The sequence below is a fragment of the Octopus sinensis genome, linkage group LG20, assembly GCF_006345805.1.
Source record: "Octopus sinensis linkage group LG20, ASM634580v1, whole genome shotgun sequence".
Classification (NCBI taxonomy): Eukaryota; Metazoa; Mollusca; class Cephalopoda; order Octopoda; family Octopodidae; genus Octopus; species Octopus sinensis.
Window position 1 is genome coordinate 26,851,522 of NC_043016.1, and position 17,758 is coordinate 26,869,279.

Genomic DNA, 17,758 nt, shown 5'->3' on the forward strand with positions numbered 1-17,758 from the left:
AAAAGGTTACGGAATGTCCTGCCTATTAAAAACAAAATTAGGTCAATTAAAAAAAAATAATCTGCTTTGGTATATTACATAGAGAACATACTTATGAGCTGTTGAAAATGTCTTAAATTAATAAACAGTGTTTTTAAAATAAATGAAAATTATTAGTCTTGCTTAAAATATATATCTAAAAGTTAAGAAATAAACATACTCAAAAGTTGATACATAAAAAAAAAACATTTTATTACTATTAAGCCATGACAATAATAACCTATTTTTAGCTAATAACATAAAGTCATAGGATATAAGAATGTTATAGACAATCCTATTACACAGGACAATGAACTATATATAATATATATATAAACACACACATGTACAGAGATAATAGAGAGAGAGATTTTAGGAATCCATATGTCCAAGACAGAAAATAAAAAGGAATATATGCTACGAACATTCTATTCCACTTTAAATCTTCCTTAACTCAGGAATAAAGTGAAATATAACAGACAGCTGTAAATATACAGGCAGCAGTTACATGGTAACAGTCTAACAATCCAACATTTATCAAGTGAGCTAATGCATATGAAAAGCAACTATGGGATACAACAGGACAGTCAGAAATATATGATTTTAAACAGATAATTTCTATATATACATTTTACTAATAAAAAGTGTGCAAAGTTTGGAAGTGAATCAGAAAATATTTTGGTATATAGATATACCAGTACACTCTGAATAAGCACGATGATTCAAGAATGTTCACAAGTTAACTATGCTAAAGTAGCTACTAAGTTGCTTTATAGTAACAAATTATCATATCATTGTAATAAATAGAAAGAAATCTTGACTGACGGAGGTTACTAGTAAAAAGGATTTATACATTTGGCCTTGTTTATTCGAATCAAACAAGTTGGCAAATAAAGCTAGAAGCCTTAGCAATCACATGCCGCACAACAGCACTAGACAAAAAGCTATGGCATGTGCTAAGCTAATACAAATAATCAATAAAAGAATTTGATATACTAGCAAAATGTCAATGCTGCAGATCTTATTTTATGTGGTATAGTTATTTATTTGAGAGGTTTGCAGCTTTATTAATAACTGAAATAAAGAAAATATCCCAGCAAAAACAACACACATTCCTCTGATTTTTTTAAAAATTGAAGTAACTTGTCAGTAAATAATTCTATAAAAAAGATTTTTGTTTAAATCAATGTCACTTTAACATCATCATCATCATTAACATTTTTATGCTTAGCTCTGGTAGGATAGTTTAATGGGCTTAAATCATATTCTCTGATATATCAAATCTAAAATATTTTGGGTGGGTAGGCAGGTGTTAGATCAATCCCAATAATCTTTTGTAACCTTGCTTTACTCCAATTACTGCCAAACAGCAATCCCTACCACATGTCTACATTGCTTCAAAATCCTTTCACATGTTGCTTGAACATTTCACATCTTTTTAAATGTTGACCAGCATATTTTTCTATCATGACATTTTCTCAACGAAAAAAAAGTAATAAAAATTTAAAAGTATTGTAAAAAGAAAATCAGTTTCTATTCAATAATTTGATTATCCTTTAACCTTTTCGTTACCAGCCTGGCTGAAACTGGCTCTGAAGTACAAATGTCTTGTTTACATAAGTTTTTAATTAAAATCTTCCACCAAACCTTAGTCACAATTTATGTTCCTAACACTAGCTGAATGATAGCTAAGTTATTTTACTAAATTCTTTGCTATATTTAAAGTAATTGAAAGAAACACAGAGCATCTCAAAATAAATACAGTAACGGAAGGGTTAACATCAAATAATATCAATTTTGTTAGGCAAAAGCACTTCAGAATTTGAGGGAAATTTTTAACAGATTATGCAAAAATGACAAAAAAAGCAAAATTATACAATCAATTTTAAAATGGTATATAAGAATGATATCCACAAATAATGAGTAGAAGTTAAGCTCTTGCTTTCCAACCAAGCAGTGTCATTAATTTCCAATTTTCTATGAATACATACATGTCCAATCATGGGAAAATATTTCCTTGCTTGGAAACAAGTGAAGGGCAACAGAAAGAGCATCTAGTTGTGAAAAAATCTGACTCATTGAATCCCATCTGACCCATGGAAGCATGGAACAGTGGACATTAAAATGATGATATAAACAAATTGAAACTAGAGTAGAGTCAAAATACAAATTAGGTCTTAGGCCTTTATCACATATGCTAATAGAAACAGTTAAAATAATTGCATCAGATGGTTCTCATCAAGTTCAACAAATAGGAAAATTGACCAAAAGAAGTATAAAAACTACAAAATGAGACAAAATATTAAAAGTTAGAGGAAAATATTTAAAACATAATTTTCAGATGATTGTGAATTATTTAAAAATCCAATTTAGATGAAAAATTTTATTTTACACAAGATTAATATTTACATAAATACATGCTAAACAGAAATTGTTTCAAGAAGTGAGGGTGTTCATTGGTATAAACAGTTTAGGAAATAAAATATAAGAAGCATATATTTTGGACAATCCTGAAATGATGCTTATTTAAACAAAAAAAAAAAAATTAGGAAAATTTTTCTTTTCTTTTACTCGTTTCAGTCATTAGACTCTGGCCATGCTGGGGCACCACCTCAAAGAATTTTAGTCTAATGAATCAACCCCAGTACTTATTTTTTAAAAACTAGTGCTTATTCTATCACTCTCTTTTGCCAAACTGCTAAGTTACAGGAATTTAAACACACCAACACCAGTTGTCAAACAGTGGATGGGGGACAAACACAAAGACACACACACACACACACACACAAAAATAAGCTTCTTTCAGTTTCCGTCTACCAAACCCACTCACAAGGTTTTGGTTGGCCTGAGGCTTAAGTAGAAGACACTTGCACAAGGCGCCATGCAATGGGACCAAACTCAGAACTATGTGGTTGGGAAGGAAACTTCTTATCATACAGCCATGCCTGTGCCTATACAGTACGTGTGCATCATTGTTTTAATGCATACTTTTCCATGCTAGTATGGGTCCAAAAGTTTATTGAGGCAGATTTTCTACAGCTTGTTGGCCTTCCTATTGCCAACTCTTACCTGTTTCTAAGCAAGATGATATTTCCCCATGGTCAGACATATTTTCACAGAATATTGGAAATGAATAACATTTTTTGCACAATAAAGACACTCATTTACAACTATCATGTAATGTCAAGGCAAAGAGACACATACATACACACAGACATTTACACACACATGCACACAGTCTTGTTTCAGTTTCTTTCTACAAGATTCACTCTCTAGGCTTCAGTTGGCCCAGGGATATAGAAGATACTTGCCCAATGTGCCACACATGGGACTGAATCTGAAACCATGTGGTTGGGAACAAACTTCTCAACCACAGCTGCATTAAATGAGTCATTACTTGTACAGTAAACAATTTTGAGATTCTTTACTTCCTTACAAATTTATAAAAGTTTTGAACCAATTCACTCAAGTAGAGTCAAGCAAAGAAATGGAATATCAATATTCATGCAAGCACAAGTATGGAAGCACATGCATGCACACACACATTTATGACAATTTCAATCTAGCAAATCCACTCAATAAGGCACTAGTCAGCCTGGGGCTGTAGTAGATGACACTTGTTTCTGAAATGCTTGTGATGGTAATTTATATCCCTTCATCTAAAGCTTATCAATATTGCTTAGTTTTCAGTCTTCTGTATATTAGCTTATGTATCAATAATGGAGTGTGGATCTATAGTTTATCATAGTAGATAACCACAAAATATTCTCTTAGTATATTTTATAATATAAATTTAACTAATTAGGCATAAGGGTGGCTGTGTGGTGAGTAGCTTGCTTACCAACCACATGGTCCCAGGTTCAGTCCCACTGCGTGGCACCTTGGGCAAGTGTCCTCTACTATAGCCTCGGACCAACCAAAGCCTTGTGAGTGGATTTGGTAGACGGAAACTGAAAGAAACCTGTTGTATATATGTATGTATGTGTATATGTGTGTGTGTGTGTGTGTATATGTTTGTGCGTCTGTGTTTGTCCCCCTAACATCGCTTGACAACCGATGCTGGTGTGTTACGTCCCCGTAACTTAGCAGTTCGGCAAAAGAGCCCAATAGAATAACTACTAGGTTTACAAAGAATAAGTCCTGGGGTTGATTTGCTCAACTAAAGGCGGTGCTCCAGCATGGCCACTGTCAAATGACTTAAACAAGTAAAAGAGTAATTAGACCTGAAGAAGCTATGCAACAACAATCATCTTGCAATATCTTTTGTTTGTTTATCAATTCAAGAAGTCATCTTCACCACCCTAACTTTTTTCCTCAACCTGGCAGTCCCATTCAATTGTGTCCAAAATGTATGTCGCTGTGTGTGATTGTGTTGCATATAGTGGGAAAGCCTGAACTCCAAAACCTATCTAATTCACAACAGCAGGAGTAGGTTACAATAGAGAGCCCAAGAATTACTATAATTATTTGTCATTAGACTGTATGTCTGAAGAATGTTGACTAGCACCACCATCAGTTTCAACTTAATTTTCAATGCTTATATTAGCTCATCTGGCCACAACACCTCATAGCTAACTTCTACACTACTAAAATTTCTGTCAAAGCTATTGTTGCCACCAAACTAAATTATAAACTATTATCCTTTATTTATCTTACTTAAGATTTCATTATAAATTATTGTTCCCTTAGAACTCACAAGTGTTTCATTAATGATCCTTTAAATAAATAACTTCAATTGTTTAACTGAATTGTAATGAGTTCTTTTAACCAATCAAGGTGTATGTTGAAAGCTATGACATGAAAAATGAAATGAAACAAAATCCCAAATTACAAATTCCTTTTCACATTTCACCTTAAGCATAGTTTATGTAATACCATCGAAACAAACATCCAACCTGCTTAGAAATAAATAAGAAAAACTATTTACAATTTTTAATTTCCAGAATATCTACCTTCATGTTCACATCTATGATGAATTGCATGTTGATTATAATTGTGCGGAAAGATTAAAGAGGAATGACTGATGGTATTATCTGCATATATAAGTCTAAGAGATTAGAACTAATGACAACAAGGTTGTGCATGAAGAGAAGAGTGTGTGGATAGCATAAGTGAAGCATGTGATACACTAAAATTAATAATCTATAGGTTAGAGAGAGTCAAGAAACACATGTCTGTGAAACATAGCCTAAGAGCAATACTAATTCAAACATTTCCATTCAGGGTATGCCACACTATCTGTCAGTCAGATTAAAAGAATACAATTTGGTCACCTCAAGAACATGAGCTAGAACTTGGTCATCGTAGATACCTTGGCAATGTTCAAACAATCAATGAACAGGCAACTGTACTTACTATTTATTAAATGAAGAGAAATGCATATGCCATTTACAGGCCTTCTTACAATAGTGAAGTTGTTATAATTGATTATGTGCAGATCAAAATTAGTAGAAAAATTACACAACTCTAGGGAGAAATTATTGAATGTGATAAGAAGGGGATCTATAAGGCAGAAGGAGCTGAAGAGAACAAAGATGTATTAGGTAGTCTTACAACTTGCTAGATCATAGAGGTGAAGGTAGATAGAAGAAATAGCGCATTTGTGAGCCAGTATTGAATCTTTGCCAATAAGCCTGATGGAAATTTTGAATGTGGTTTGAAATGTTCATATGTATGTAAGCATCAGCATTATTACTATACAAGCAACCCTGAAAGAGAGCCTGTTTTTGGTAATATATATGTACCAAGAAAGATCACCATAGGCTTGGAAATCTAGAATTTGCAGTAAATTTAGAGTTTAGTAGTATATTGTTCATGAATAGGAATGGTGTGGTGCAAGAGTGTTTCCTTGATGCATGTTGTAATTGTATCTCTTGTTCTGCTGAAGAAAAAAAAAGATTTTCACTTGAGGGATTTGTTCAAAGAGGTAGTGTTTGAAGTAAGTCAGCTATTATGCAGTATACGGATGATACTTGTGTGGAAAGGTTAACAAGGAATGATGAATAGTATCATTTGCGTAGGAAGACCCTATATGGTTAGTACTAACAATAAGTAAGTCATTAATATAGAAAAAGAAAGTGTGTAATTGCTATAACAGAATTGATAAAAGGTAGTTCATCTCCTCTGAAAGATTCAACATATTGATGTCAATTTTCACCACTTCATCCCATGTCTTCCTAGATCTACCTCTTCTACATGTTCCTTCAATGTTTAGTGATTAGTAGTTCTTTATTAGTTGTCCTCATCCATCTGTATCACATGACCATACCAGCACAGTCTACTCTCTTGAACATATCTGATGCCTCTTATGCCCAATTTTTCTCTAACCCCATTTATGCTTTGTCATACATGAACCTAACATTACATATTCACTGGATCATACTTGTTTTATTTCTTCCAAGCCTTTGCATGTCCTCTGAATTTACAACTCAAGTTTCACAGCTATGTAGCACTGTTAGAACAGAAGCATAATACAATTAGCCTTTTGTTACCAACAGCAGAAAAAGGTCTCTGAACTTACTTCAGCCAATTCAAATTCTAGCAGCTATACTTTCAGAGCATAGCATCTTCTTCTACTGTTAATTAGGTCACCTAGATAACAAGCTATCTACTACTTCTAAGGTGACTCCTGGGCATTCCAGAACATCTATTTCTCATGTGCTTTTATTGTTCCTGCACATTTACCACAAACAAATTCTACTTTCTCCATTAACCTACCTTTGATTTCACTGCACCTATTATGTGTCCATTGTTTGCATATGGAATAGGACCATTTACCCTAAGGGTTTAATGTTCTGTCTATTTTCCTACAAATTAGAACCTTAGTCTTTGCGAAGTTAACCTTAAGATCCTTTGATTCCAGGTTTTGTTTCCATACTTGTAATTTTAATTCTTCTACACTTTTAGCTATAACAAGGTCGTCAGCATAGAGGAGTTCCCAAGGGTAGCTGGTCTTAAATCCCTACACATAGCTTGAGTGATTCTCACTAGCTATTCATCTACTCCTAGTTTTCGTACAACCACCAGACAAAGGATCAAGTCACCCTGTCAAAGGCTTTCTCCAGGTCAATGAATGCCAAGTGTAGTGGTTTACTTTTTGCTATTGCTAAATACTTCTCCTGTAGTTACTGAACCATAAAGAGAGCATCAGTAGTGCTTCTCCCTGGCAAAAAACCAAACTGATTCTCATCCAGGTTCTTTCTAATTAACTGGGTTATGATTCTTTCAGTAACTTTCATAACATGGTCCAGTTATTTGATACCTCTATAATTACTTCTTTATATGGCATCTCCTCTACCCTTGTCAGCAAGAGCTGACTATAATGCTGTTACAACAATCAATGGATATGCTTTCCTGTACAACATCATTAACTATACAAGTAACTAAGCCATGTCCTAAACCACCAGATATTTTAAGCATTCAAGAGGTAATTTCTAATGGACCAGGGGCTTTTCTAATCTTCATTTTCTTAATTACTTTATAACACTACTGTCAACATAAATAACTGGACCCTCTGTTGTGTTCACATTAGGAAGATTCTCTTTCTCCCATGCATTCACCACATTTAATAACTGTTCATAGCCTTCTTTTCTGAATCTCTAAATAAAAGCATGCTTTGCAATCCAGAATGCCTTATATTTGCAGTCCTTGTGTCACAGAATGTGTGCAGACATCTTACTTTTGGATTCTCTACCTGTAACAGTAGCCTTAACTTATGACTGTTTGATCAGAGTATAACATCTTAACTTCACAGACAGAATACAAATTTGCTTGAATATTAATTCTTTTGTTGTTGTTTACCTCTGGGTCAACTTTGAATGGATCTATGATCTTAAACATTCCAGCTGTAACCATCTTGTCTTTTAAGGAGTATCTCAGACTACATTACCTTATATATCTGCTTCATTTTTAAAATCACCAGATGTAATTAAGGGAGATTTTGCTACTATTTCTATAAAATCAAGTAACTGTATCAGGTTCTCCTTAAGCTTATATTAGTGTTAGTAAAGAAAGTGGACAGATGGGCAAATTACTATATAAAATTCAAATTTTAATGCCATCAGTCAACGTTGCTTTTCTTTTAACTGGGTGCCTTGAAAAAGAACAAGGAAGACACAAAGTTTTCATGATATTAGATCCCAATTAATAGTGTCCGACTTCAAAACCTAGTTGAAACTACTTCACTTACACAATACATTTATTTACAATGAGTTATAAGTGAATAAGTGCCAAATACTTATAGCATGAATTTTTGACTGAGGAAGAAGTCCAAAGAAAACATCACAGAAATTGAGGTCAGATTTTAGGATGCCAGATCTTAGACAAGATGATACAGTATTGAGATAAGTAAAAAAATTTCCATATCACACATATACCCAATATATGTTATCATGTAAAGTAGAACATTAGAACATTGATAGTTATGACAATTTGGAATAACATTAATAAATTGATACTACTATGCCTACCATTGGGTATGACACTTCCCCATCCTACTGGACTAACTACATAAGTGACTAGTGTGTGACCAATCTATTTAATCAGATATTTTCAGTATCTCAGCAACCATCTCTGATGATCCAGCTGCTTTCCCTGCCTTCATATTCACAATTATGTTTTCTATAATGCAGTTGTCAATTTCCATAGATCTGTTAGGATCTACCTAGGGTAAGCTCCCTCACTCTCATGCATTCTCTTCATTTGACACCTTCTTGAATAACATTTCCATACTTTCAAAGAAGGTAAGTATATCACTTTTGTTCCATATTCACTTCTTCCCGATACACTCCTTTGCAAGATGGAGCAAACATGTCACAGAACATGTGCAAACCTCTTGCTTTTGGTTGTTTTTGCTCTGTATATCCAATGGCTATCTACTCTCCTTAACTATTACATAAATGACTATCACTAACTCTCTCTTCCATTATTCTTCCTTGCATCACCAATATACACTTATCACCCAGGTTATCAACTGTTATAACCCTCAAACTCACTTGTTCTTTCTCCCATCAAACTGCCTTAAGTGATGGGGAAATAACAACAGATGTCTGCCAACTCTGCACTCCACCCCACTACTTCTGTCCTCTTTAATGAGGTCTCAGCGGGTATCGGTCCATTAACCTACATGCCAGCACAATAAGCCCCATCCATCTCTTTACCTAAATGCCCCTACTGACCATTTGCTATTTCACTTGCAACAAGGGCTGATTTAGTGTTGAGTACACTGACTTAAACCTTGACAGATGATATCTAGCACAAGCTACCTAGATGCTATTGCAACTCAAGAAGAATCCCACTATCTCCTTTGATAAATTAGGTACAATATAGAAGGAATACCAGGCTGTAAAACCTTTACAACAGAGGCATCCCTTATACTACTTTTAAGAAACCCAAAAGTAAAATACCCAATAACTTAGTGTCAAGGTTACCTCAGCATAAAATTTTCAATTATCCTTGGCTGCTCTTATGGACTCTATATTTATGACTCTTATGGAAACTATATTTCAATTATGAACCTCCTACCTACTCTTTGTATACAACCTAACATATTGACCTATGAACAGTAAGAATAAAGACCAGTTCAGGGTAAGATGACCTTTTTTAACCCAGACCAACACAGAATAGAGGATACTCATAAGCTCAAACATAGGCTACTTTCTATTACCAGTGACATGATAGAAAATGTTCCTTTTTACACACCAATTATGTAAGAACAGAAGGAAAGATATGCATGCAGAGAAGAGGGAACTCTTTAGTTTTGCAGGTGTCAGTAAACTAATGATAATAGAGGATAAAGAGAACACTTAAGTCTTGCCCGGCATGGCATCTGTAGTGCCAGGAATATAGTAAAATATACCCAGTATACAATGTAAGGTAGCTGGTGATATAAAGGGTATCCAGCAATAGAAATCTTGGAACATATGGGCTAAAAGTGGGTCCTGGTTAATCTAGGAGAATGGTAACTCTAAGAACTGGCTCAGGTTGTAAACAACCTATCCAACTCATGCCAACATGGAAAAGCAATGATGAGGATGATAATGATGAATTGGACACTGAAGAACAGCTTCACACAAGAAAAACAAAATAATTGCCACATTTTTTATCCAAATCAAGCCAAATATAACCTTACACATAAGATACAACTTAATGACACTGTGACCACAACAAAACATCCAATAGTATTGAGTTTTGCATCCATTGCTAAACATGTGAGAAATAGCAGCCAAATACACTTCAAACACCCAGTTGTCTTAAATAACATGTTACATTAGATAAAGATGTTTCAAATACTCCTAAAAATAATGGATGGTCATGGCTGGAATGTTTTTAATCATAGGTCTAACACAATACTAAACAAATCAAAAATAATTAAACAAAAGTCCACATATTTCTCAACACATACATTTTATATATAAATATATACTACTTGGCTATATTCAAATGGAGGCCAACAGAATAAAAGAAATTCATCACAACATGCAAAAGAAAAGAAAATTATGTGATCCATTCTAGAACATACCCTTCTTTTGTCTGGTCTCCAATGGCTTTGCACATAAGCAGCAATACACAGCTCATAGAAAATACTATGGTCTGACTTGCCACAGGCTGCACAAGAAACATTACACACATACTTCCACATACCATACACTGAAACTACATGCCTTTACAACTTAAGCAATTATCACAAAACCTCACAATACATACACTCACCAGGAATAACTATATTGAACAAGGCTACAAAAACTACATCACAAACATTCCAACTATATCCAAAGTCACAAGTGAACAAACAATAGAAAACCTATAGACAATCCACACATTAAAAAACTAAACATTGTTCCCAAAGCTATCAACATCTGAACTACACTAATCCAACCCAGAACCAAGAAATCACCTTTCCTTTTCTTCTAGCTATACCATATAAACCATAACACACATTTTACAAATTGCTCCCTGTATAAGAACCATACACCTCTTTAATTACACGCACGTACCTACAGGGGCAGACCAGCTTCTGAGCAGTTGAACTGGGGCCTAAGAAGGAGTAGAAGGAAGCTGTCATGATCTTGTGCCTTGCAGGGAGGCCAACAACAATTGAATTTTTAATTTTGTTCTTTTAATTTCTCATGTGCAATATGTAAATAATTTATAAAATTTGATTGATTAAATTGGTTTTATCTCAACACAAAAGTGGAGTGAGGATGCGTGACTTTGTAAAAAACATTATTGTATCATTACTTCCAGATGTATAAATAATGTAGTAGACATCCAGTTCTATTATTGATACTTCATAAGTTGTTATATATTGTTCTTCAGACATAATCATAAAGCTTCATGACTGCAAAATTATTTTTAACTGGTTGGCATTCAGGAACATTACAGTTAAGAAATTATTATGCATGAATTTTAATGTATAATGGATGAAAATAATACACATGAAAACAATGATGACTAAAGATTAAAGCTAATGTCAAATATTTATAATAATAATAAACAAGTTACTATTTAAAATCATAGGTTTGTATCAAAACGATAGAATAGGTGGAATTGTAAAACATACCTTTGGGATAGACTCCAGGGTCCATAAATGTTGCTAAGGCAAAATTTGCAACAACAAATAAAGATAATATACCCTGATATATAGGAATAGCCATATGATATTTCTCAAGGTGGTCTGGGACACTGCAAAATAATAAAAATAGGGAATTAGGGTTCAATACGTATATTTAAAAAAAAAACAACAACATTTTTTTAGTTATTTCATTTCATGTCTATTTAAAGGAGAGAAAATACGCTGAAATAATTTTCACTGGTTGTTTTCATTTCATTTCATTAAAAAAAGAATAGTATTCATTTATCGACATTATCAGGCTTACATGATTTGGAAAACTCTTTAAATGTCTTTCACTAATTCTTTTGTCTGCAAGAGCCCTAATGAAGGGTGTTAATAACATTTAGAAAGTTAATCCAAATTTTTTTGTCTATTATAAAAACACATATTTTACAAGGATACAATTGGTACAACAGTAGAAGCTATAATATATTAGAGGGGACACACACACATAGTATAATTAGAACTACATGGTTTCATAAATTGCTAACCTTGCAGGATAAAACAGACATTAAACAAATCTTACAAATCAGGTTAAGAAATGTTTCACTCAACCTGGACCAACTTGCAAATAACAATTAAGTGACCTTTGAAAGCAGCGATTTTAAAGCTAAATGCTCCTACTTTGACAAACATTATATTGTGAACAGATATTAATTCTAAATTAGAAGGAAACAAAAAACTAAAAACAATGCCTGTATCAAGGTTTCAACTCATGACCTATGAACATGTAGTTAGTATCTATTTCATTAGGTAAATATGCTTTTGAAAATAAATGTAATAAAAGTAAAAATTAAATAAATATAAATCTTCAAATCTGTAAATGCTGATGTAAGAATGCATGAATGCTTTCTCCAAATCTCATATATATTTATATAGATAAAAAAAAAAAAAAAATCAATAGCTATTTGATATATTTTCAATAAATTAAATGTTACATTGAGAAAGTCATCTTTTAAGCAGCACATCCATAGCAGGCATACATAAATAAGCTATGCTGCTGAACTAATCTGTAATCTGACCCAAAAACAATTCATATTGTAGTGGTTCACCTTCACTGAATAAGTTAACATGTAAAAAAAAAATAAATAAATAAATAAAAGCATTTAACAGAGCTTGGCTCAGGGTCTTCACAAATTATCCAATGGCATTTATCCAAAACTACAGTGGTTAACATATTTTCTGTTTCATCATTGATGTTGAAATAATGCAACAGAGAAAACTTATTTAGTACATATATGTTCTCAACTTTATTTTAGTTCCTACTTGGTCAGAATAATAATGAACTCTTCATCAAAATAAAATTTATATATATAAACTATCTCCTCGGCATCATTCAATGCCTATTTTCCATGCTGGCATAGGTTTGGCAAGAGCTGGTGAGCCAGAAAACTGCACTAAACTACAATGCCTGCTTTAGCATAGTTCCTATGGTTGGATGCCCTTTACAAAATGGAAATGATCAAATTTTCAGTTTTATATTTAAATTCTTCTGAAATATATAGTAAAATTAGCTTTTCACAAAGAATATAAGCAAATTAAAGAGACAAATGAACATTACAAATTGATTAATCGAAAATACAACAAACTATATAAATGCTTTTTAATGAAATAAACTAGTAAACCTCAAAACTTATAAATTCAAATATGTATTAAATTTTCATTTTCATTTATTATTTCTAAATACTTCAATTTGAAAGTAAGCATGAATCTTGACTTTCTGGCTATATGTTTTTAATATATATTTTGTAGTTTGAATAATGACTAACTTATGACTTGTAAGTTATATGATTGATTAATTAGTATATATTAGAATAAAGTTTGTTGGCTGCTCCTTCCCAACCCTTCTCTGTTTTTGTGTTCTGGCAAAAAATGTAAGCTCGCTTGTACTTTCTCTCACACAAATGCACATGCACACACAGACACACACGAGTAGGCTAGAAAAAAATGAAGACATTATTGGCATGAATCTTGCAGAAGTGAATCTGAAGATAATCTTTGGCAAAACAACAGTTAAAATAATATTTTGGATAAAGTTCCATATTTTGCATTTTCTTGTCTATACCAGCTGAAGCAAAATGCATACAATCATACACTGTAAAGTGACAACTATTTATATAGTAACCAGGTGCAAAAACCTGCAATATATATAAGTGAATAATAGATGATACTATATAAGCAGTCACAAAATGAAGCACTCAGAAATAGAATGATTCAATAGTTTTTTGCTGTTACAAAACAATGAATGAACACAATATAAATTAATAATCAGCTTAGATGACAGTGCATTAACATTTCATTGGGGAAATATATATTTTGTAATACAGAGGTAGCCAATTAAGTGCTTAGAGACTTAACCACAAATACCACAGACTAGCCATAATTTTGATTTTAGTTGTTATACTAGTACATTACCAATGTTTAATTAACATCCATCAAAATGAAAAGCTTTATCAACCTTGGAATTGAACTGAGATGCAAACTACTACATGACAATAGTTAAAGTGAAGCATCAGACTTTAATCTGATACCTTCCTTTAATATTGCTTTAATATTACTTACTAGTTTATATCATTCTGAATATTTATTTATGCAAATGATGACTCCTTAAGACAAATTATACTGGAACAAAGCTTAAATTAAGGAAGAATACTAGTATTTTAACTACTCTGCCACAAAATACTTAAATACTGCTTCCTTTATATTTATCGATTTCTCAATATGCTTAATTTAAAAACAAAATGTAAATGAACAATTTAACCTTTTTAAAATTCTCATGTTACTATTCAATGCAAACATTATCTAAATTAAAATTATACAATTAATTCTAAAGTTTTCCAAAGCATACAAAAGTCAAAATGGTTTTCTTAGTTTAGAGTTGACATAACCCACCATTCTTCAATGTTTTCCATATTACTATAGGTGAGACATTTCGATAGAAACCAATGAGCCAGAAGACTGTGTCAAGCTCCCATGTCCACTTTGGCATGGTTTCTATGGTCAGATGCTCTTTCTAATGTCAACAACTTTACATAATGTACTGGTACTGCTTTCATGTCACTGGCACAAGCGATGCCATCAAGTAACTCTCAAGACAAGACCCCTAAGATGAGTGGGGTTGTAGTATTGAGGGAAGTGGCTTTATGTCAGGTGTTTAGAGCTTAAAGTATGATAGAGGGACTGGAACAGGTGTTTTGCACAAGAGGAGATACATGGCTTCTCCAGCTAAAACAAGAAAGAAAGGTGGTGGGGGCATACCATCAAGGTACATGAGAGTGTAAGGTTAGCGGATCAGAAAGGTAGGTGGATAAGTGAGTTCATTAATGAGTGATAGACGGTTAGAGATGGAGGTTGAAGTGGATACAGTGAATGGGACAGACAACTGAAAACATGATTAGTGGTGAATATCAGTTTCAGGAGGGAAGTAAAGGAAATAGGAATGGCTAATGGTAGAGGTTGATAAGGAGCAGTAATAGGGAGATGATGTAAGTTTAATGAGGATAAATGGGTATCATTTATACTATCTGAGTGAGCAGTAATGTAATTAGAAGAGTGATGGAGAGGTAGGTGTTTGCAGACAAGTTGTGGAGGAATAATCCACATTATTATCTGGATTAAATAAACAAACATAATAAATTTACTTTTACAAATAAGCCCATAGTAAACATCAATATTAGCAACTGAAACAATTTCAAAAATAACACGCACACAATTTCTTCATTATCAATCCTTACAGTTCCTTAACAAATAATTATCATTCCAATGTATCTCCATTCCACTTGCCTACTCTGTTAGATCATTTCAGATAAGAAACACAACTTTGTAACTATCTCAAACTTTAACAAGCTGAATCAAAGTAGTGTATATATAATGACACTGATATGAAAAGTGCATCATGTTTTGCATACTTGTATTTATCTTATCAAGAACCATATTTTTAATGGGACCTTGACAGATAATGTGATTCTATAAATGTTAAATTTTTAAAAAAAATTTTTAAGAAAAAAGTAGCTTATCTCATTCTCATATTTGGCATATGTTCAAAAAGTTCTAAACAGTCACTAATATTTCTATTATATAGTGAATCTTTTTTTTTATTTTCTTAAGATTATGAATAATTCTAGAGAACCCTAGTTCACTATGAAATTTGAAACTTTTTTTAAAGGCAACAGAAAAAATAAATTAGTTTTACTTATTACTATTAAGAAATCACCATTGTTGTTACAAAGAAATCATCTTTATTATTATTTAATTACTATTTTTATTATTTGTATATGTAAACTTCAATAGAAAAGGCACATTCAGGGGTATTTCAGGAAAAGATTTGTTTACTATTCATGTAAGCCTTTCTAAACAGAAAATGAAAAGCTAAAATATAAAAATATAGGAACAATGTAGAGAACAACACAGTGTTTTCTGGCTGAAACATTGATCTTAGTATTTATTATATCTACAGGCAGTGGTAGGGATTTCACAGAGTGCCAAACTATGTGTCTAGCCTCACCTCTGTCTGTGTTCTGATATCAAATTTCATTTGGGCTAACTTTACTGTTTAAGAAAATTAGTACCAGCTATAAACTAAAGTCAATGATATTCACTATTTCCCCCTGCAACAAATTTCTGATCTTGGGCAAATGAAAGAAATCATTACTTAACAGTACATACATTGCAAATATACTGCTCATGAAAATCTTATCTGATTCTCCTTAATCTTTTTGGAGACATTTGTCAAAATGTTAAGCTATCATGACCTGATAATGTGAAACAAAATTAAATGCCTCCAGTGACAAACTATAAACTTACAATCTACAGACAGAAAAGCTGATATCTTGAAAAATTCAGCCACTGATAATATCAGTCAACAACATTATAAAATTCTTATTTTTACAAATAGCCATTATAGCAGTATACTACTTAATCACATATAGAATAAAATCCAGAAAGATCTTAAATTTGTTTTCTAATCCCTGATCAGATTTTAATTCAGAAAAGCCAGTAAATTAAATATAAAAAATCTACTTTGATTTGTTTTATCCTAGATAGTTTGAATGTATTGCTGTTCATGTTTGAGAAATAATTCATCAATTTGTTATGATCAATTCACAACTATTACATAACATTTCCATTACATATATTAAATTCTTATATTCCTATTTAACTATTTTTGTTCCACTGCTTGACATGACAAGTTTTGCTGAGAGAGTTGTAATAAAGTGTCACATAATTATTTGAAGTATTGCTTGTTTGTGTCAAATCACTGGCATTGTACATTCATGATAAAAGTACTAAATGAGTCAGTCCACCCACTAGTGTAAAATAAGTATGATAAGGTTTAAGACTCAGCTTTTAGCAATGTGGAAAAATAAATGTCTCCTAATTACTGAAAGACTTTAAGGACTGACATTTAACTCTACACATTCATATGTATAAATTTAAAAAAAGAATCTTGAAACAAATTAAAATAACTTCAAAACAAAATATTCTCAGATATTGAAAATAAAACAATGCTTTGAATTGCTTGGGCTTATGCAGATTCAATACTTGGTGTGTTTGCAAAATTACTGGAAAACAGCTGAATGGATTTTCACCAAATTTGGCAGAAATACTCATTGGGTGAGTGGCTCAGAATGATGAAAATTTGGTTTGACTATCTTCAAACATACGTAAATACATATGTAGATAGGTGACTGTGTGTATGAGTGTGTGTATACATGTGTGCAGGTACAGTGATGGATTCAAGGCTTTCATTTACTTATGAGTTGATTTAATTTGACTGGAGAATAAATACCTATAATGGTGAGACATAAAAAAATCAGTTCAGTTAAAAAGCATAGGTAAGCAATGCATTGTAAGCCACACTATAAATTTATCTGTGCACAGGGTATGCATTGCCCCTCAGATGCCTTTTCCATTTTAAATTTTAATTCATTTCATCTGAATTAAGCCTACAAAGTAACATTTACTTTTGGATAAATAAAATTAGTTTGACAGCAATGATAGCTTGTTCTTAGATTACAAGTACTGGTATTTCATGAGGTAAACAAGGAAGCAAATGAGGGCAAAAGATTTGCTGTTAAAATTCATAAGCATGTACTATCAGCTACTAAACGAAAAGATTGGGAATTCATT

At 32.5% G+C, this 17,758-nt stretch overlaps 1 protein-coding gene across 1 annotated transcript in view; it reads right to left on the bottom strand.

Annotated features, from left to right (window-relative positions):
- The window catches only part of LOC115222451 (palmitoyltransferase ZDHHC5), a 150,420-nt gene that overhangs the window by 105,982 nt on the left and 26,680 nt on the right, over positions 1–17,758 (bottom strand). Inside the window, exon 2 of the mRNA XM_029792644.2 lies at positions 11,579–11,700. Within this exon, the coding sequence (XP_029648504.2) occupies positions 11,579–11,700 (122 nt within the window). The remainder of the gene's footprint in view (positions 1–11,578; positions 11,701–17,758) is intronic.